Below are 20,528 nucleotides of genomic sequence, written 5' to 3' on the forward strand. Positions count from 1 at the left end.
ACAGGATCAAAAGGAGCCAAGAGATTCCTTTTATACAGCCACATATCTTACATCCCATATACATACATGTCTATACACACACACTGCAGCTGCAAGGACTCACTGGGAGATGCTATCCTTCTCTGTGAGGCACTCTCCCTCCTGCTGCAGTGCAGGTTGCCCCATAGCCGGGCTCTCCCTCTGCACAGCGTGGAGGTGGACGGTGGGTGTGCTAGGGTCTTTGCCCACCCCTTGGCTGGGGTCTCCAGCCCCACATTCGGGGTGGTGCCTCTGGATGTGTTTGATGACCTGGAACTTCTGCTTGGCCTTGTAGGGGCAGTAGCGGCAGAAGAAGGGGTGCTCGTTGGTGTGGGTGAGGTAATGGTGCCGCAGGCCAGCTGCCCAGCGGAAAGCTCGCCCGCAGGCGTTGCAGACGTACGGCTTCTCCTCGCTGTGTTTCTTCAGGTGGGTCTTGAGGAGGAAGCGGGTCTTGAAGGCCTTGCCGCACTGCTCGCAGATGAAGGAGCGCGTGTCCCGGTGCCGTGTCTCCTTGTGCACCCGCAGCGCATCTGCCCGGTTGGTGCGGTACTCACACTCATCGCAGCGGTATGGCTTCAGCCCTGTGGCAATAGGGACAGTGCTGGAGTCAAGGGGATGGAGTCTATCTCCCTCGGCCCTTCCATGGGGTCTCAACATCCCCATAATGGTCCCAAGGACCCTCCCTACACCCTATCCTTGGTGCTAGTGCTTACTCCCCTGCAGGCCCCCCATGGCTCCCCCATTTCCAAGGTCCCTGGGGTCTGTGTCACCCCACTTTTCCTCTCATCATCTTCCCAGCACTGGGGTGCAGCTCCAGGGCATTGTCCCCAACCCATCAGCACGCAGGGACATACTGAACAGTGCCTACTACGTCCCACCCAGGAAGTGTGGAGTTGGGTTTATGCAGCCCCATGGCCCTCCCCTGCCAGCAGAGCTGGAGGTACCCCATGGCCACACTCACCTGTGTGCTTTGTCATGTGGTACTTGAGCTGATTCACCCACTTGCACTTGTAGCCACAGTCTGGGCAGAGGTATTTGCGCTCCTCCTTGTGGATCCGCATGTGGTACTGGGCAGAGAAAAATGGGGCATGGTCAGGACAAGGCTATGCCACCTGCCTGGGGGGCATGCAGGGACAATTGTGAGTGACCAGGAGGGCTGTGTGATAGCCTGACCATGGGGTGTCCCACAGAATGGTCAGTATCAGACCCTGCTACTGCTGAGCTCATTCTGTCTCAGGACACAGGATTTTCTTCCTACTTTGGCACTTAGGGCACAGCTCAGGCTGAAACCAGACCAGCAGAGCTAACCCTGAGCTAGCAGCCTCACCCAGGTGGCCCCAAAGGGCTTCAGCTCAGCTATTAAAAAAGTCAATACCTCTTTTAGTAAAGACAGGCCATTTTCCTTCCATTACCTCACGCCTGGCTCTCTTGTTCTAGGAAAGGCCCTTTATGGTGTGAGAGGATGATAATCACCTACAAAGCGGAGCAGAAAGAACATGCAGCTGCTGCCCCCCAGTATCACATTGCCCTGCTTCAGTACCATCTGCTTGTTTATCCCCACACAAAACTCAGGAAAGAACAGAGAGGACAATACCTCCACTTGTGATTTCTCTATCCCCAAACCTCCACGTATCTCCCAAGCCATCCCCAAGCAGGATGCTCACCTTGAGACGTGAGGGGTCAGCACAGGTGTACTTGCAGAGGTGGCACTTATAGGGCTTCTCACCGGTGTGGATGCGGATGTGCCAGGTGATTTTCTGCTTGTTCTTGGTGGTGTACTCGCAGTCAGAGCACTTGTAGATGCGTGTGCCCCCGTGGCCCTTCATGTGCTGGTCAAAGACAAGCTGATGGCAGCAGGCAAAGTCACAGAAGGGGCACTGCAGGGGTCTGTCCTGGGGGGCGGCCGGCTCGTGGCTCTCCACGTAATGCCGCACCAGCTGCTGCCGCTCCTTGGCAGCGAAGCTGCACAGCTCACAGCGGTGGCTGAAGTGCTGCTTCTTGTGCTCCTCCAGAGCATCCCGGCTGGGAAAGCTCTCCTTGCAGGTGCCGCACTCCAGGTGAGGGTGCTGCTTTTGCACATGGCATTTGAGTGTGGCCTCGCTGTGGCACACGAAGCCGCACTGTGGGCAGCCATAGGACACCTTCTCCTCGTGCCGCCGCAGGACGTGCTGCTTGAGGGCTGTGTCAGAGCTGAACCGTGCCTCACAGCGGGAACAGCCGAAGTTGAGCTCGCCGTGGTGGCAGCTGTTGACATGGCGGGTGATGTCATTCTGCAGGTAGCTGCTGTAGTCACACAGAGGGCAGAAGTGGGTGGGCGTCTTCTCATGCACCCGCAGGCGGTGGATGCGCAGCTTGGAGTTGGTGCCGAAGGTCTGGTTGCAGATGCCGCAGGCAATGCGGCCCTCACCGGTGTGTAGAGACTGGTGGGCCTCCAGACGGTACCGCCGCGTGGTGCTGAACTCGCAGTAGAGGCACTTGTGGGGCTTCACCCCCTCGTGCTTGATGCGCACGTGCTGCCGCAGGCAGCGGGCCTGCTTGCAGGTGAACTCGCACTGGCGGCACTGCAGCTGTGGCCGCTTGCTGTAGTGCTTGCGGTGCAGCTTGCGGTGCAGCCGCAGGGCTTTGGCCACTTTGGAGGTGAAGGGGCAGGAGGCACAGCGGAACTCTCCCAGCACCACGCAGCCCCTCTTCTTGTGTGTCTTCATGGCCCGTTCCTGGTGGCAGGTGAAGGAGCAAGTGGAGCAGGAGAAACGCCTCTGTTTGGGCAGTGCAGCTTTTGGTGGAGCTGCATCTAGCACAGGGTCACCGGGCTGCCCCATCTCAGTGCTGGCCGTGTCCCCCCCCAGGAGCTGGGTGCTGTGGGATCCATCCTCCTCAGGATGCAGGAGGTGCTTCTCAGCACAGTGGTTCTTCAGGGCCCGCTGGGAGCGAAAGGTTTCAGGGCACAGTGAGCACCATAACTGCTCCAAGCTCCGGCAGCCATCCTCCACGTGAGAGGTGATGGTGGAGACACGGGAGCAGACAAAGGAGCAGGCATTGCAGCGCAGCTTCCCATCCTCCAGCCGGTATTTCTCAGAGGGTTTCCCAGCCTGTGAGGGACACTCTGTTCTGCTTGTCTCAACTCCATCCCCTTGCTGTGAGGGCTCTTCTGCCACCTCTGCACCGTCACCATGGAGAGATTTCTCAGGGGAAGGACAGTGTGACTCCTGCTCCCCAGCAAAGGCACCATCCGATTCCTGCATTTTATCAGGCATCATTTCAGCTTTCCGGGGGGACTCAGGATGTCCAGGCTCCTCCATGCCTCCCCTGTCACTCTCTGCTGTTTCTGTACCATTATCACCCAGTTGTCCAGTCGGACAGTGCAGTCCTGCTGCCTCCACAACAGCCGGTTTGAGCACCTTGTTCTTCTTCAGGAGGACTGGGCATTTTTTGAGGAGGTGGGTGTTGAGTCCCCTCTGCTGCTTAAAGCTGGCACCGCACTCATGGCACACAAGTGGGGTGCGGTGGCTCTGGCAGCTGGCTTTGGAGTGCAGGGACATGGACTTCTCCTTCCGTGTGATGTAAGAACATTTCTCACACTTAAAGATCTGACTATCCGACTGCACCACCAGCATCTGGACCCTTCCCTCCAATACCAGTGTCTCTGCCTGCTCCTTGTCCTGCTTCCGCAGCGCCTTCAGCACTGACTCTGAACTGCTTCTGGTGTCATTGCTGGAGGTGGCCACATCCTCTGGGACAGGCGGATGGCTCTGCTCACCTGTCTTCGACACACTGAGCCAGGCCTCAGGTGGTTCACCTCTGCTGTTCTCTCTCAACTCTGGGCCTGCATCCAGCTTGCTGTGGTCTGAACATGACCTCTCAAGGTGGCCTGTGGCCTCTCTTACGGTGTCATTTTCCTGGCTGGCACCTGCTGCTGCACTGTCCTCCAGCCTCAACATCTCATCCTTGTGTACATCTACCTCCTCTTCCTTATAGTCCGAGACATCTTCAAGCACACTGTCATTGTCCTCCAAGCCAAGGTCATCCTGGGAGCCAAGCATTTCATAGGCGGCAGGAGGCTCCTTGCAGGATAGCATTTCTATGCTCTCCGGCTGTGCCATGCAGGCATCTCCAGTCAAATGCTCCAGGATGGGATCAGATGAGACATGCACTGTCTCCAAGTGCAACGTGCAGCTCTCTGTCACATCCTCAGCTGGGCCCACAGCAGTGTCACTCTGCATGCTGTCATCAATTGTGCAGCTCTGCTCCCCCTTGCCCACAGCTGTCTGAGTCTTACAGCTGCCCTCCAGTGGAGCAGTGTCCTGCCCCAGAAGGGGCACCATGAGCACTTGCTGGCAGCCCTCTCCACCCTGGGATTCCAGCTGGGATGGCTTCACCTTTGCCCACTGCTCCTTGCTAGAGAAGGGGGAGCTGACATCCACACGCAGGGCTGCTCCAAGCTCATAGCCAAAGACAGACTCAGATGAGCTGATCTCCAGCTCCTTGCTGGCATAGTTTTCCAGCCAGTCCTTGTCACCAGGCACATAACCGTGAATCTTGCGCTTGTGGAAGAAGAGGCTGGTGTTGCTGAAGGTGCAATAAGAGCAAAGGGCGCAGCGAAACTCCTTTTGCTTGGTGTGCTTGCAGTTCTCATGGTTCAGCAATGCCTGCTTGTACTTGGTCTGGTAGGCACAGTACTGGCACCGGAAGATGGGCACTTGGTAGTTCTGTGAGTGCTTTGCCTGCATGTGTTTCTGCAGCTCGTACTTGCGCTTGCAAGCAAAGCCGCATACCTCGCAGATGAGGCTTTTGCCTTGGTGCCGCAGCTTATGGCTGCTCAGCTGGTCGGCACGGTGGCACCGGTATGAACACTGGTTGCACTGGTACCTGTGGAGAAAGCAGAAATGGTCAGGCAGTGTGGAGAACCAGAACAAGCTGAACCCTGCCAGACATATGGAGTCCTGCTTCCCCATATCAGAAACCTGCTCTTAGGTTTGCTGGGTCTGACCTCTGCAATTTGGGCAGCTCAAACCACAAGCAATTCCTCTCATAACCCTTGGCACTGTTGGTACCTCATATCCTCAGCCGGGGAATGGGAGATAAGAGTCCCTGGGTATCCCAGAAAGTGACCCTGTCACTCCTGACACACGCTTCACAGCAGAAGCACCTCCAGCATCTGTGGAGGCAGGCAAGGCCCTCAGGGCAGTAAGGCAATAGTGAAGAAGTAAAAACATTTTTTGGCAGAGTCCTGCACAAGCCCAGACTGGCCTTGGCACAAAAACAGAAGCAGAATGCAAGAACTCGTTTAGAGCTGCACTAATGTAATGATGGCACTGAAGCACCTGGGATACCTTTGCCTCCACAGCACTATGCTGACGACAACCTGCAAGCTCAAAGACTGCATTTATTGTGTGCTCAACAGAGTAGGCAGTAGATGCAGCCCAGCAGGCTCCTGTAGCAGTATCTGGGGAGCCCTAACAATGTTGCCAGGTCAACCAGCCTAGGGGTAGTACCTAAGATCACCGGTGTGCTTGCGCATGTGGACATTCAAGTAGTGCTTCCACTTGGTGATGTATCCACACTCAGTGCACATGAAGTTCTTGTCTTTGGAATGGGTCAGCATGTGCTTGGACAGGTAGCTCACATCGCGGCACGTGAAGTCACACAGCTCACACTTGTGAGGCTTCTCTCCTACAGAGGAAAGATAAGTGTTCTCAGTACAATAATCAGATATATGGCAGCCTCCCCTAAGGGTAACCAGATCAGCTGGAGCTTGGGATAACAACAGGGATGGGGATATATCATGACTTCAGCCAAACAAGACTAGGGATTGGTGGGTGGCAGAGCCACCGATGGGACCCAGGAATCCTGATCCAGCCCTCCCTGACCACCAGGACCAGCACAAACCCATGTCCCAGCTTGGCTCCAGCTGCCCCGCAGCAGGCACCCACCTGTGTGCAGCAGCATGTGCCGGATGAGCACCCTCTTGTGTGCAGTAGCAAAGGCACACTCGGTGCATTTGTGAATCTTCTCATTGGCGTGCATCTTGCCCACGTGGTCATGATACTCCACAGGGTTGAAGGTGGCATAGGGACAGAAGCTGCACTGGAGCTGCTCGCTGCCTGGGTGCCCCTGCTTCTTGTGCTTGCGGAAAACATGCTTGTTGGAGCAGATGAAGTCACATTGCTGGCAGTGGAAAGCATAGTGGGTTTTCCGGTGAGCCTCCATGGCCTCAGCAGTCCCAAAGAGCAGTGAGCAGGCATGGTACTTGCACTCCACTGCCTTGATGCCGTGAGCATCCTTGAGATGACGGACAAACTCCTTCCTGTCCTCCACACAGTAGTCACAACCCTCTTGGAAGCAGCTCAGCCTCTTGGGTTCAGCTTTGTGAGTCTTCAAGTGCTCTTTGAGGGTCTGGCTGAGGCGAAACTTCTCCTTGCAGACGGGGCAGGAGTAGACATCGGAGTAGAAGTTGGAAATGTCCTCATGCATGCTGGCCATGTGGCGATTGAGGGCATTCTTCTCCACCGAGCTGTAGTGGCAGAGTGGGCAGCGATGCGCCTTCTCACCTGTCTCCCGCATCATGTGGATTTTCAGCTTGCTTTTACTGGTGAAGTACTTGTGGCAGTTGGGGCACTGCAGGCTGGGGTCAGGGAAGTGCAGGTGGAGGTGCTCCACCAGGTGTGTCCGCTTCTTGAAGCACCGCTTGCATTCGGGGCACATGTGGGTTTTGTAGGAGTATGCTGAGCCCTCTGCAACAGCTCCTGTGAGAGCAAAGGAAGAGCCATCAGCAAGAAAGAGAAAGCACACAAGCATAGGCAGATGTTTCCTCTCTCATCCTGCTGTGTTGGGGCATGGGCTTATCACATACAGTCATGCAGCAGCCAGGTACCTGCAGGGACCGTCCCCATCCTGAGCCACCAGCATGGTTCAGGTGGGCTCTTTCCAGATTAACACTTACAAAAGTGATCCAGCACAGCCTAAATCAGACCTGCTTGTATGTCCCCCAAAGCCAAGCAAATCCCTCAGGTTCAGCAACAGGAATGAATGCACCTAATGGGCAAACAGACTGCTGGGTGGCACAAGATCTGTTGGCTCCACTATGCTCCACTACTTGCTCATAAGCAATAGGTCCAAGAAGCTCTCAGCACAGCCTCACAATCGTACCTTTGAAGTGCTGAGCCCAGGTCAGCTTGGCTTTGGCAGCAGCCTCTTTCCTGTTCTCTTTGGCACTGCCCTCACAGGGGCTCTCTCCATCCTCCTCCAGTGAATCGTCTTCATCACTCTCTGAATCCTCTTCTCTGGCAGATGCTTTCAGCTCCTCCAAGGAGCCCTCCCCAGTGCCTGAGGGATTTGCTGGCCTTGTTTCTTCTGAAGTAGCTTCCCAGTCAGGGTGGCAATTTGCTGCCTCCTTCTGCCCTTCTGTGTCGGGGAGGAAATACAAGAGACTGTGATGCTGCAGGTGGGAAGCAGCCACCATCCCTAACCCAGACACATAAGAAAAAACTCTCCTGGCTCTCTAAGGCACTTTGATACTGAACCACTCGACTCTCCATCCCTCCAGCAGCACAGCTTTGCCCTCTCTTCCCACAGCTTTAGCTCCAAACGCAGTCCCTGCAAAGCCCACAGGCTCCTGACCCAGCTTGGGTCTCTGCCCAACTCAGCTACACCTGATGACAGAATGCAGAGCTGTTGGAGGGGAACTGAGCTGGGGATGCTGCTCATCACAGATGTTTCAGCAATGTGGCTCTTCCTGTGCTGCCAGAAGAGCTTGGCAATAGCTGTGACAAAATCACAGCGGCCACAGTGGAAGGGGAAATGGGTGCGGTGGTGCTGCTCCACGGCTGGGTGGCTGGGGAAGAGCAAGGGGCAGGCTCGGTAGGTGCAGGACACAGGGCAAGCCCCATGCAGCAGATGTTGATGGCTGCACAGCTGCTTGCGGTCCTCTGTGGCAAAGCAGCAGCCCTTCTCAGGGCAGGGCAGAGCTCCCTGCAGGCCACGGTGGGTCGTAAAGTGCTCCTTGAGCTCACCAGGCTGTGCAAACACCCCCTGGCAGATGGGGCACAGCAGGCACTCGAGAGCTGAGCCCTCTGGGATGCCTGCTACAAGTGGTTCTAAGCCCCCTGGCTTATTCTGGCCCTTACTGGTGGGTGCTGGCAGCACTCCAGGTAGCTGCAGGTGCTCTGGTGGTGGCAGTAGCAGGCACTCGTGCTGGGACAGCGAGGAAGCCTCCGGGAAGCTCTGGCCACACCTCTCGCAGAAATACAACTCCACCACCTTGACCAGAACCTCTGCACAGAGCAAGGATGATCATGAGAAAGGGCTTTCACCAAGCCCAGAGCTTGGGACCAGTGGTTCAGTTCCAGCTCTGGACAAGAACAAAAATTATCTTGCATGAATTACAGCTTTGAAAACAACAGTCCTCCCTCTGCCCTGGGAATCCCATGCCACATAGTCCCACTGCAGAAGGAGAGTCATCATGCAGGTGACCACTCTGAGTGGGTCTGTCCCTTAGCACCTCTGAGGCAGAGTAATGCTGCTTGGCCTTCTCTCTAGCAGGACGCCCCACGGTGGACAGTGAGCTGGGTGATGCAGGAGGACGGAGATCTCCACCTGCATCCTCCAAAGGCTCAGAGCAACCCCAAAGCCTGGTTTCCTGGGCCAGTCCTCCCCACGTTGTGCCAGACTCACACTGAGCAGCAGCATCTGTTCACGATGCACACAGGGTCAGTGTGACATCCCCATGATGCTGACCAGAAGGCACAGTGCCCAGCTGACCCCCCCATCCCACTGCTCAGCACCGAATGCTCTGTGCCCTCCTCCCCACACCCTGTACCGGTGCCGCTGGCTGCGTTGCTCAGAGTCACGTTGCCAGCTACAGCCTCGATGAAGATCTCTACGTTGCTTCCTTCGGACGCAGCCCCTTCCCCAGGCAACGACGCCTCTGCCAGCACCAGCTCCTGCCTCACGGGCAGCGGGGCAGCCCCAGCAGTGGCAGTAGGGCTTCCCATTGCTCCTGCTACTCCCACTGCACCCGGGGAGGGCAGGAGCAGCTCAGAACACAGGGCCTCCATCTCCTCGCCTCCTGCACTCACTGCCCCTCACTCAGAGCCGGGTGCGGGGCAGGGGGGGGTTCCCTGGCTCTGGAAGAGAAGAACGAGATGGAATGATGAGGGATTTCAGAGGGTGAACCAAGGGCCTCAGCACCACCTGAGCCAGGGGCCTCACGCAGGGCCTGCAGCCGGGCAGAACACCTCATCCCCAGCCCAGGAGCAACGCAATGCACTCAGGCCTAGCCCCGACCCAGTGCCCCCAGTACGGCCCCTCCATTGACCCCAGTCCCACCTGCAGACCCGGCCCAGCGCATCTCGATGGTATCCGGCCGCACAGAGCGCCTCCCTACCGCCACTTCCGGTCCTCCAGCGGGTGAGTGGCCGGGAGCCGCCGGAAGAGGAAGTAACCATAGAGAGCGGCACGGCGGCGGGGAGAGCGGCGTGGAGGTGAGGGGCAACGGGCCGGGCCTGGCCTGGGCCTGGTCTTGGCCTGGTCTGTCTCGGCCTGTCTCGGGGTGAGGGTGCTGTGCTGTGGGGTAGGGCCCTCTGGGACACGGGTAGGGGCTGTATAGTACATTGCTTCATCACTCAGCCCACCTGCACTCTCTGCCCACACAGGTTGGCTGATGGACTGTGGAGATGCTGTGGGAAGAATCCCGTTAACGTCCCATTATGCCGTTTTCTGACTTTATCGCGGCGCTGAAGGACAACCCCTACTTTGGGGCTGGGTTTGGCCTTGTTGGAGTGGGCACGGCCATGGCGCTGGCTCGGAAAGGGGCTCAGGTTGGGTTGGTGGCTTTCAGGCGTCACTATATGATAACGTTGGAGGTGCCTAGTAAGGATAAGAGCTACCAGTGGCTGCTGAACTGGATCTCGCATCATGCCAAGCGTACGCAGCACCTGAGTGTTGAGACCTCGTACCTGCAGCATGAGAGCGGGCGCGTCAGCACCAAGTTTGACTTCGTGCCCAGCCCTGGAAACCATTTCATCTGGTAAGGAAAACCACAGGGAGAGGGAGAAGCAATCTGTGGATTCACCCTCATTTTGGCAAGGAAAGTCCAGTTTGGAGGGCTCCTAGAGGCAGAGGAGAGAATTCTACCTCTTTCTTGTGTCTGAATTAGGAGAGGAGATTGGGAGTAGTTTAGGGAGTTTGACTGCACACAAGGGCCATGAGTTCCCCTTACTGAGCCCAGGTCCCCACCGTACCTGCTTTGGGCACAGAGAGCAGCACCATCGCTGGCTGATCTGACTGAGAGGAGAAAGGCAGAGGCTGACACTCACACTTGGTGATGTGGCTTGTGGCTGGAGGTGGGTTCCATCCCTCACTCTGTTCTCTTGTTCCAGGTATCAGAACAAGTGGATTCGCATTGAGCGCAACCGGGAGAGGCAGATGGTTGACCTGAACACAGGAACCGCCTGGGAGTCTGTCACCTTCACAGCACTGGGCACCAACCGGGAGATCTTCTTCAACATCCTCCAGGAAGGTCTGTAGGCAGCTGTATATGGCCCTACTGGGAACAGCCCCCTTCCTGGTGGCACCTGGGATGTCATAAGAGAGCCTTTTCCCTGCCAGCCATTCCCTCTGCCTCTTTCTGCAGCCCGGGAGTTGGCTCTGCAGCAGCAGGAGGGGAGGACAATCATGTACACAGCCATTGGAACGGAGTGGAGGCAGTTTGGGTTCCCGCGCCGCCGCCGGCCTCTCAGCTCGGTGGTGCTGGAGACGGGTGTGTCAGAGAGGCTGGTTAAGGATGTGAAGGAGTTCATCGACAACCCCCAGTGGTACATCGAGAGAGGCAAGGCTCCAGCACGGTGTCCTCTGTGCTGTGTCCAATGCATCACCTTACCCCTGTCCACAGATAGCACAGCTGTGCTATGCGAAACCCCTCGTGTGTCTGAGTTCTTCAGCCTGGACACAGCGCAGTGCTCTCACCCCAACTGTGACCATGATGTACCCACTCGTTTTCAGCTCTTAACAAAGAGCCCTTAACATAGCCAAGCACAGGGGAGAAAGGAAGGGACAAGCATAATCAGGGGCCAAGCAGAGGCTGCTGCTTATATCCATCCCCGCAGCTTCTCAGCACCCTGCTGCTGTGCCTGCTGCAGCCCTGTCTCGTAGCAGTTTCCAGCCTTCTGTTCATCAGCCTCTCTCTCGGCTCTGAGGGAGAGGTCTCAGAGTAGCACAGCTGGTTCCTAAAAGGACACTGTCTTCCTAGGGATCCCATACAGAAGAGGCTACCTGCTATACGGTCCTCCTGGCTGTGGAAAAAGCAGCTTCATGTGAGTATTGCTAGCTGTGTGACAGCAGTTTTCCTGCCAGCTGCCTGCTCTGATGTGCAGCAGTGTCTGATGAGAAGATGTAGGTGGGCTTGGGTTTGAAATCCAGCAGTGAAGGAGTGGGCTGTGTCACCATTGTAGATCAGAGTGACAGCACTGTGTACAAGCTGGCCTGACACTAGGGCTCACATCCACTGTCCTTGCCTGATCCCCACTGGGGAAAATGTGCTCTCTTCTGCTACTGGACAGGGAGAGCCCGTTCTTCAGCTTCCGCTGCCTTCCTCTGCTCCAGGCTTTCTTCCTGTGATTCACAGCTGTGTTTTGTGTCCTTCCCAGTACAGCGCTGGCAGGGGAGCTGCAACACAGTATCTGCCTGCTGAGCCTCAGTGACCGCAGCCTCTCTGATGACCGACTCAATTACCTTATGAGTGTGGCACCACAGCAGAGCATCATCCTTCTGGAGGATGTGGATGCTGCCTTCGTCAGTCGGGACCTCGCTGCTGAGAGTGAGTGGTGATCTCTTCCTGGGCCAGGCATTGGGATATATGCTGGCTTGGTACTGGCTGACAGGGAGGGGGCAGCTCTCAGAGGTCTCATGACTCAAGCTGGAGCTCACTCCATTTTGGCTTGGCCGTATGAAGGGAGCATTGGGTCCATAATTCCAGAGGTATCTCAGGCAAAGATACTTGTTTGAACATCTGACTGTTTTCAGCATAAGGTGACCTTCCCCTTCATTCTCCTTTCAGGTTCACAGGGGTGCTGTCAGGCAGGGATGTTAAATGGGCTGCCAAAAAGGAAGAGGCAGAGGTTCATCCTAGGGGGATGGAGGGAGCAGAAAGCTTGGCTTGTGCTTCAGGTTATAGGCAGGTAACCCTCAAGACTGCCAGATAGATATGATCTCAAACATCTCTGTCCACAGACCCTGCTATGTACCAAGGCATGGGGCGCCTGACCTTCAGCGGCCTCCTCAACGCCCTGGATGGTGTGGCCTCCACAGAGGCCAGGATTGTCTTCATGACCACCAACTATGTGGACAGGTCAGAGCTGCACTCTGGGAGGGAGAAGGTGCATGTGTGGATTTATTTTTGTGGGCTGCATAGCAGGTGTCCTGGTCCTTCCTCAGGATGCATCATCAGGACTACCTCTTGCTGGGGCCTCTTCCTCACTGCTCAAATTGTATTGTGCTGGGTGCTTCCTTCAGGAGAGGTTCCAGCCTCCTGCCTGTAGGGATCTGTGGGTTTTAGGCTTCTGGCTGTGCTGAGTGAGAAGCTGGTTCCATGCAGTCCATTCAGTCAGTAGGATGTGGCCTGGGCTCATGGCACGTATCTGTGCTCAGGAAGCCAGCTCCTTTAGGACACTGTTGTGGTGGGCTTTGCTTGTTCTAGACTGAGGTAGCCTAGATCACTGTTCAGACAGCATTCCTGGGACACAGATAAGAAGTGACCAACTTGTCATCATCAGGAGCCTACCATTCCCTTCTTTTGGGTTCATTTCCTACCTTGACCTTGGGAACAAGCCTATTCCCTGCCTATACCACAGTGCACAGGGCCTTGCAGATAGGGTGCTGGCTGTGCTAGCGTGGAGGGGGGCTTCTGCTAGACCCCTCTTGCAAAGGCACTTGGGTCATGTTATGAAGGTACCTCTGTGTCTCAACAGGCTGGACCCAGCCCTGGTGCGGCCTGGACGCGTGGACCTCAAGCAGTATGTGGGCCACTGCTCCCGAGGGCAGCTGGCCCGCATGTTCCAACGCTTCTATCCCGAGCAGCCCCCAGCTGCAGCAGAGCGGTTTGCCGAGCAGGCGCTGGCAGTCTCCAAACAGATCAGCGCTGCCCAGGTACAGGGACACTTCATGCTCTATAAGACAGATCCTGGGGGAGCCATTGAAAACATACGCTCCATCCTGCCGTGACCTAAGGTGAGCTCTGCCCTGCCATACTGTGAGGCCTGGATAGAACTGGGACAAAGACTTGGACCATCCTGGGGATGCTGTGGAGCTGCCCAGCCACATGGGCTGAGGTCTCTCTTTACCTCACCAAGGCCTTGTCTTTTTGTTAAAATATATGGAGTCAGAGCTTCCAGTTCTGCATCAGAGTGAGGGCTCTTGCTGCTCCCTAGTCTTGGGTGCTACTATACAGACTCTGCTCACTCCCCTTGTGCTGGGAGTGTGAGAAGCTGCCAAGGCTTCCAGATGTGACACCATAACTTATCAACCCCTTGCTTCTGGGCTGATACTCCAAAAGAGAATTTTCCAGGGGCAAGACATTGGGGTGATGCACTGCTAAGGAGAACTGATGATCTTTGAAAGGAGCGCAGTCTTCATTGATTTATGAACATCTTTGTAAGGTAAATGCTCAACATGGCTCTTTGCCCTCCAGTCTGCTTACTTTTGTGTGCATGCTGACTGTACTTCTGCCTGTTATTTGTCCCACCGTCCACCTCCTAGAGCCCTTGTGTCACGGGTTAAGCGAAAATCTACCTGCGCCTGTGACGGGGGGGGGGGGCAGCTGTCGCACAGGGCTGATGGCCCAAAAAAGGAAAGGGAAAAAGGGAAAAGAAATCCTGAAGGCACATCACCTGTTTTCCATCTAGTGTATACAAGCGCTTAACGACTCCTGAATCGAGCTTGATGGCATCAGTTATATTAGTAAGAACCTGTTCAAATGAATGTGATGTCTTCTTGTTAAGCAGAATCCGACCTGCCTTCCGTGGTTTCACTCCACTTCTGATGATAGTGACTAATTTAGGCCTAATGAAATCCTTATTTTCTTTTGTATCTGGAGTACCTCCTTTAGCAGTGGCAAGAGACAGCACTGAATGAGAAGTAGAAGTTGTCTTAACATTCACTGACCAGTTTGGGTTTACATTCTTCATGTACTCCAGCTTCTTGAAGGGCTCTATTGAACCACATACATAGCTTTCCCCTTCTACTAGCTGGTCCAAGGAGGAAATCTTTTTAGAGCCATCGATTGTGTAGATTGTTCTCACTCCCTGGGGCAGATTCACATTGTCAGACAGAGTTCGGGTCAGATCAGCCAGCAGAGCTTCAAAAGATCTAAAGCACTGGCCCAAAAAAGGAAAGGGATCTGTTCTGAAGGGATCCTGGCTTGTCTCTGAGGTGCAGTTCCTGATATAATATAGAGGGGTGCTGGAAGGAGAGACTGACTTGAAGGATCAGTCTGGTTTCTGGCACCTCAGGTCCTCCTGAGACTGATTCTCTGGGGGATAATTCAGTAACCCCTTTGAGAAGAGAATTTGCTTACACTATACAACTGGTTTATTTCCTCTGTTTGCGGCAGGGCTGCCATCAGCCTGGGGCTGCTGCATGCTTTCTTCTTAAAGCTGATCAAAATCTGTGGCCCTGGAAAGGCAGCAGGGGAGGGAGTGGTGAGGTCAGTAGTGCAGCCAGGCCAGACTGGTGTGAAGAGCAGAAGTCCTCTATAAACAGCCCTGAAAATGTAGTTGTGGGGGGGAGGCCTGATCCAGGCAGGTTCTGTGCCCCATCACCAGCACCACCAACTCACGTCCTCCCCTCCACTACCCCCATGAGAGCACAGGAGGCAACTTGTGTCACTCTGCTTGCTTTTAATAGTGTTGTTACAGCCACCATCAGTGCCTTTCTGTCCAGCCTGAGCACTGTTTCCAGTTTAGCCTCACAACAGCCCTGAGGTAGGTAGGTCAGTAACAGCACAGCCCCATCTTAGGAGTAGGGATACAAGTGAGAAGCCTCAGGGCATGGTGCAGGCACCATTTCTCCCTCATTCTAAATCCCCAACCTGGACAAACTTTTAGAGAAGGGAGCTGGAGACAGCTGCTGCTTTGAAGTTTCTCAGACCCAGAGCAGGGAAGGCATATCACAGCCTTGCTTTCCCCCAGAGCATCCCACCATCCCATTCAAGTCAGTTAAGTGCTGTCTTGTGACACAGTAGCTTTCCCAACAATGAGAAAGAAAAATCTGACTCACTGAAGGATGCCATGGAGCTTGGCAATTGGAACGTGGTGATGTTTGCTCTGTTAAAAGCACAGTGAGCAAAAGGAAGATGATAGTTGTCTGTGTGAGAAGAGGGGCTTGTTAGGGGACAAAGTGCACAAGCAAGTGTGAAGAAATGAGTATGGTCCAGGTGAGCCAGACAATGCAGGGAGCCAGCATCTTGCTATCCAGACTTTCCCTGCACGTACAGAATAGGAGGGAAGGGAGTAATATCAAGGACCAACACTTTGTTCCAACCAGTTAAGAACAGGAGTTGGAGGGCAAAGAAAACAAAAGGAACAGGCTCCAGAGAAGACCCAACAAGTTAATTTAATAGCAGTGTCCCACTTCAGAAATTTGGGATTCCTGTCATGTCTCTGCAGCAGGACATAGTCTGAATCTGAAACAGCAGCAGAAGGAACTGCAAGAAAGCAGCTGAAGGACAGGGCAGAAGCTCCTGCTAAACTCAAGCTTCCAGGGGGAGCAGGAGCCAGCACCAGGTCTCAGTCACTGGACAGTCCTGACCTGCCTCAGTATTGGCTTAAACTTAATCCAGCTCTGGCTGAGGCTGGGAGGAGTCATGATATACAAAGGACTTGCCTGGCCAAGCCTATGAGTTGAGCAGCAGTCTGCACCACAGAGGAAACAAAGTCATCTCTAAGGAGCGGGGACAGCAGCTCAGAATGTGCTCCAAGAAGCACCAAAGGATGCAGCAAGCTGAGCTGCAGGTTGCTGCCCTGGCACAGCCTCACCGCCTGGTGCCATCATGGCTCTGCAGGCATGCTCCGTTCCAGGGAAGGTCCTGCAGGGCTTCAGCTCTGCTGTAGCACCATGCCAAGCTAGTTCCACTTGTTTCTGTAGGTACGCATGTTTCTTGGCTCACAAAAACAGATGATGAATGCATGCTGGTCCCTGGTCAAGCCCTCCTCTGCCCCCTGCATCTTTCAGGAGCAAGGCTGCTGTGAGCTGTCAGAAGTCAGCTTCTCCTGTGGTGGTGACAGCCAGTTGCTCACACCAGGCAGCCTATGCTTCATTCTACATGAACCATGGAGACTCCACCTGTCCCAAGCTGTGCCAAGTGCTTCCTCTGTCCCAAGCTGTATGGTGACTCCTTGTGACCGCTCTACCAGAACCTTTGCCATTCTCATTTATTAACAGCCCCTTCCCAGCCCAGCCCCATACCCCTCCTGCTAGGAACTGCTTTCCTTCTCCCCAAAATGGGCTTCTCGACGTCCACTGGGCCTGAACACTCCTCGCCCTCTTGGTGCTCTGTGGTAGGAGCCACGATCCTGCGCTCTGGACCTTTCCCACCTCCCGCAATCCCAGGGCCTGTGGTGGCCTTGCCAGCCAGGAGCTGCTCTGTGATTGCTGTGGTTGAATGCCAGGTTCTCCTTCTCCCTGCTTTGGGCCTCAGCACCTTGCTCCGGGGTCCAGCTTTCCATGTTATGGTGTTCCTCTTTCAAGTCCACTGCATCTACTGCTGGTGAGGGATCTTCAGGGCACAGCTCCTTTCTTTCAGCCAAGGCAGCTGCCTTGCTTCTGCTGTGAGGTTTTGGAAACTCCTGACAGCGCCTCCCAGCAGGTCTTCTCTCTGGTCTCTGACCAAAGCCTCTGGGCACCCTGGAGCCATGGGACAGATGACAGGCTTCCCCTGCCACTTCCTGTGAGTTGCTGCAGGACTGCCTGCCTTGGCCTCTTGGGCCTGGTCTCTCCCCTCTGTGCCTCTCCCTCTTGCTCTGGGGTTCCTTGGGCACAGCAGATCTCTCAGGCTGCCCAGGCTCTGCCGTGCTCTCTGGAGCCCTAGCTGGCTCCAGAGCTGAGGTCTGGCAGGATGCCTGAGGTGTGTCCACATCGCTAGCACTCACCAGTGGCTCAGAGGCAGCAGCTACCTGGCCTGGATCAACAGTAGCTGGAGGCTGAAAGAAAGAAGCCAACAGTTAAGAAAGGGAAAGGACACTCCCAAAGCAGATGACAGTGTTTGGCCCTTAAGTCCAGGGACATCCTTGCTGACGTGGAGCTCAGCAGCTCTCTGCCCCCAGTGCCATACCGCCTGGAGGCTGATGAAGTAACGGTTCTTCTCTGCTTCAGGATCAATGATGCCCCCTTTCTCTTGCTGTTTCTTGAAAATTAAGCGCAGTTCTTCTTGGTGCTGCAGCATCTTGGCATCTGGTCTGTATGGCTCCTGAGTGGCAGACAGCAAGAGGGGTTAAGGGCTCTGTCTATACGGGTAGTCAGTTAACAACACCACGAGCAACTCCCCAAACCCTCATTTGATCACACAGCACCCAAGCAACTGGTCTTTACAACATCTGACCCACTGAGCCTACAGATTCACGTGTAGTACTTACACAGAGAGAGGGAACACCCACTATTCCCTGACTTAGGGCCTCCTGCTTTGGAGCAAGATGCAGAGCAGCTAAAAACGAAGAACCCCAGAACTCACCACACAAGCTGGAGTCACTCACCTGAAACTGATAACATCTCAGTGGGTACAGGGACATATTTAAGAAAACCTACAGTTATTCTCTTAGAGCAGAGAGAACATAGAAAATCAAGCACTCAGTACTTGATGGCAGAATTGCCTCTCTCTCCCACCATATCTGCTTGCTTTGGAGAGTAAGCCAACAACACTACATATCCTCACTGCCTCCATATGCAACAGCTACATATCTTTTGCTTCCCTCTGCCTTTATCACACAGAAGGGCTGCAGTGGTCCCCCCTCTGAACAGAGCACAAGATGGAATTTGTATGTTTGTGTGTTTTCCGAGAGTAACTGGCAGAGCACATTAATCAGCTCCAGCAGACACTGTTTGTTCATGGATAAAATGTCCCAGATGACATTTTAGCTACCCAGAGAGTGGACACAGCCAGGCAGATGAATCCCCATCTCTTACCAGTGGGTGCTGTGGTGGTGGCGCTGCCTTCAGGGCACAGAGGTCATAAATCAAGGTTTCCCGGCAGACAGGGCACTGCACGCCGACTTTCTGCAGGGAGGTGAGAGGTGAAACCCTAGGCAGCAGCCCAGCCCATATACATCGAGAGAATCCCCAGGGTGGAAGTGAAACAAACAGGGCAGCCTACTTCAGCTAAACACAAGCACTTTTCTACTAAGGCAGGGAGGCCCAGGGGGATTCCAGTTTCTAATTATGATTGGAAAGGGCTCCTGGGGCTCATTTGGTCCAATCTCCACTGATTCTCTCAACACAGGCACCATGCTAACCATGCTGCACATGGCTGCTGAGTCAGGCTGGCCTTTGTTCCACATCCCACAGGGAGTGACAGAGAACTCATGAGGGCCTGTGCAGGGGATCAAAGCCAAATACCTGTTTGGGGGAAGGTGCCAGGTGCTGTTCTCTCTCCTCCTGCTGCATAAGAATCTCCTCCTCCATGTGCTGTGCATAGCGGGCCAGGCAGTGTGAGTGAAAGTAGTGGTAGCACTGGGTCTTTGTGAAGGCTTCTCTCTCCTGTGGAGGAAAAAGGGTGTTCACAGGGTGTTCCCAGCACCGAGCTGAGGTGGGTTTTCATTCCCATGTCAGCAGGGATGTTATTGATGGCAGAAATACATAGCTTCTCCCACTGGGCTTCATCTGACTCACTTCTCAGCCAGCACGAAGAGCTGGAATATGTATTCCTACCTGGAATCCATAGAGGCAGATCACACACTGGCCATGAGGAATATTGTTGTCAGTGAGAATCTCCTTCCCCTTCTGTCAAAGCAGAAAAGCAAGCATTTTTCTCACTGGCCTCCACATGGGCCCAGACTCAGGGCTCTCCCACCTCAAAGGGAGTCAAAGAATGGTGTGCGTATCTGGCTGCCTCCCTTCTCCCCAGCTCTCACCTCAATCAGCTCATACAGCACCTCTGTCCCCAGCCTGGCTTCAGCAACATTTCTGAGGGTCTGTAAAATCCTACAGCAAAGCAGCACAAATACTTAACACAAACTTTGCCACACCTTTTCACTCTTCCACACGCCTGTCATCACCCCACCATGATAACAAGAGAAATAAAAAGAACGCCATCCACCAGGCTTTGCCTACAGTGTAGGATGAGCGCGGATGCAAGCACATATTCCCGTGCTCTAAGGTTTTGTTGATCTGGTGGGAGCAACTTTAATGCCGTGCATTGACTGGTATCTGGATCTCTGCTGCACCAACAACGGGAGCACAAAGGCAGCAGCAGGCTGTGTGAAGACTGAAATGAGTTGCAGTGATGTCTCTGTCAGACCTGGATCAACATCTCTGAAGGCCTGAGAGACTTCAGTTTACGTTTCAGGTGGACCACAAGGGAACAAACCATTCCTCAGCATCAAAGCTGACATAAAGCTTAACTCAAGGTGATTGGAGAGCTGTATGTATGTGTTAAGCTGACAGGGCACCCTAGAGGCATAAAGAGAAGGCTCTACAGCACTGTTAACACCACCACTCTGCTCTCCTCCCTCTTAGCACTCACACACAATCACAGAATGACCCGGGTTGGAAGGGACCTCAAGGATCATGTAGTTCCAACCCCCCTGCCTGGCAGGGCCACCAAACATACACATTTACTAGACCAGGTTGCCCACTCACTTCTGGATCTGCTCATCCGACAGCCCCCGTGGGTTGCTGATGGAGATGTCCGGAGCCTCGTTGGGATACTAGAAAACAAAACCAAGCAACAAAACCCCAAACGCACCGAGAAAAGCAGAGATAAGGGGCAGCAAGGGGCCCGGTCGGGATGGGAGCCTACCTGGGGGGGCACGGCCAGCACCAGCGTGCAGCGAACGAACTGGGAGTCCTGGTCCTGGGCCGTGGCGGGGTGCAGGGTGATGCTCAGCTCCCAGGGCTCGGCCCTAAGGGCGGGCAGAGATAAGAGATAAGGGGCGGCCGGGAGCAGGGCCGGGGAGCGAGGCCCGGTACGTACCTCGCGCTGCCCCGCACCACCCGCAGCTCCTCCAGGTAGATGGACTCCAGCACCTCCACCTCGGCCGGCAGCGCCCTGCGGAGCACCGAGCGGTCAGGAAGCCACAAGCAGCAGCCCCGGGGAAAGGCAGGGAGGGACAGGGGGATCCATTACCAGTCCGCCGCCTCCGCCTCCTCGCCGGCCGCCGCCATCTTCACGGCCGACCCGGATGCGGAAGGCCTCAGCTGTTGCTAGGCGATGTGGCGGCGCGGCCTGTAACCGCGTTGTACTGCGGCCCCACGGCCTGTAACAGCGTTATACTGCGGCCTTAAATCGTCGGTCCGTGTTGTGAGGAACC

The 20,528-nt window shown here is 55.0% G+C and overlaps 4 protein-coding genes across 11 annotated transcripts; 1 reads left to right on the forward strand and 3 right to left on the reverse strand.

Moving 5' to 3' along the window:
• Nucleotides 1-6: 6 nt before the first annotated feature.
• Nucleotides 7-9,440, reverse strand: ZNF142 (zinc finger protein 142). 5 transcript variants are annotated; one of them, XM_015868937.2, is made up of 8 exons: nucleotides 9,343-9,440; nucleotides 8,834-9,140; nucleotides 7,165-7,419; nucleotides 5,949-6,761; nucleotides 5,511-5,688; nucleotides 1,683-4,884; nucleotides 980-1,085; nucleotides 7-599 (listed from the first exon to the last, which is right to left on the reverse strand). In XM_015868937.2, exons 2-8 carry the CDS (start codon nucleotides 9,069-9,071, stop codon nucleotides 100-102), a joined length of 5,292 nt encoding a protein of 1,763 aa, XP_015724423.1. In that variant the 5' UTR covers nucleotides 9,072-9,140; nucleotides 9,343-9,440; the 3' UTR covers nucleotides 7-99. The 5 variants fall into 5 exon arrangements, with proteins under 5 accessions (XP_015724423.1, XP_032301710.1, XP_032301709.1 ...); XM_032445819.1 differs by lacking the exon at nucleotides 9,343-9,440 and adding an exon at nucleotides 8,142-8,288 and having other exon boundaries at nucleotides 7,165-7,416; nucleotides 8,834-9,097; XM_032445818.1 differs by lacking the exon at nucleotides 9,343-9,440 and adding an exon at nucleotides 8,142-8,288 and having other exon boundaries at nucleotides 8,834-9,097.
• On the forward strand, nucleotides 9,388-13,707 carry LOC107316916 (mitochondrial chaperone BCS1). Of its 3 annotated transcripts, none has more exons than XM_015868962.2 (8): nucleotides 9,388-9,497; nucleotides 9,669-10,042; nucleotides 10,395-10,534; nucleotides 10,649-10,843; nucleotides 11,264-11,327; nucleotides 11,661-11,830; nucleotides 12,244-12,361; nucleotides 12,981-13,707. In XM_015868962.2, the coding sequence occupies exons 2-8, from the start codon at nucleotides 9,723-9,725 to the stop codon at nucleotides 13,231-13,233; spliced, it is 1,260 nt and encodes a 419-aa protein (XP_015724448.1). In that variant the 5' UTR covers nucleotides 9,388-9,497; nucleotides 9,669-9,722; the 3' UTR covers nucleotides 13,234-13,707. The 3 variants fall into 3 exon arrangements, with proteins under 3 accessions (XP_015724448.1, XP_015724450.1, XP_015724449.1); XM_015868963.2 differs by lacking the exon at nucleotides 9,388-9,497 and adding an exon at nucleotides 9,542-9,565; XM_015868964.2 differs by lacking the exon at nucleotides 10,649-10,843.
• A 68-nt stretch (nucleotides 13,708-13,775) lies between these two features.
• LOC116653667 (serine/threonine-protein kinase DCLK1-like) lies at nucleotides 13,776-14,495 on the reverse strand (the record flags this gene model as incomplete). The annotated part of the gene is made up of 1 exon (XM_032445809.1): nucleotides 13,776-14,495. A coding segment is annotated over one exon (699 nt), but the record flags the coding sequence as incomplete, so codon positions are not given.
• Nucleotides 14,496-15,082: 587 nt separating this feature from the next.
• RNF25 (ring finger protein 25) lies at nucleotides 15,083-20,437 on the reverse strand. 2 transcript variants are annotated; one of them, XM_015868960.2, is made up of 11 exons: nucleotides 20,345-20,437; nucleotides 20,192-20,266; nucleotides 20,018-20,120; nucleotides 19,858-19,925; nucleotides 19,131-19,200; nucleotides 18,928-18,999; nucleotides 18,616-18,756; nucleotides 18,187-18,276; nucleotides 17,757-17,762; nucleotides 17,339-17,473; nucleotides 15,083-17,207 (listed from the first exon to the last, which is right to left on the reverse strand). In XM_015868960.2, exons 1-11 carry the CDS (start codon nucleotides 20,380-20,382, stop codon nucleotides 16,482-16,484), a joined length of 1,524 nt encoding a protein of 507 aa, XP_015724446.1. In that variant the 5' UTR covers nucleotides 20,383-20,437; the 3' UTR covers nucleotides 15,083-16,481. The 2 variants fall into 2 exon arrangements, with proteins under 2 accessions (XP_015724446.1, XP_015724447.1); XM_015868961.2 differs by lacking the exon at nucleotides 17,757-17,762 and having other exon boundaries at nucleotides 15,597-17,207.
• Between the last annotated feature and the right edge of the window lie 91 nt (nucleotides 20,438-20,528).

Source organism: Coturnix japonica, chromosome 7, assembly GCF_001577835.2.
Source record: "Coturnix japonica isolate 7356 chromosome 7, Coturnix japonica 2.1, whole genome shotgun sequence".
Classification (NCBI taxonomy): Eukaryota; Metazoa; Chordata; class Aves; order Galliformes; family Phasianidae; genus Coturnix; species Coturnix japonica.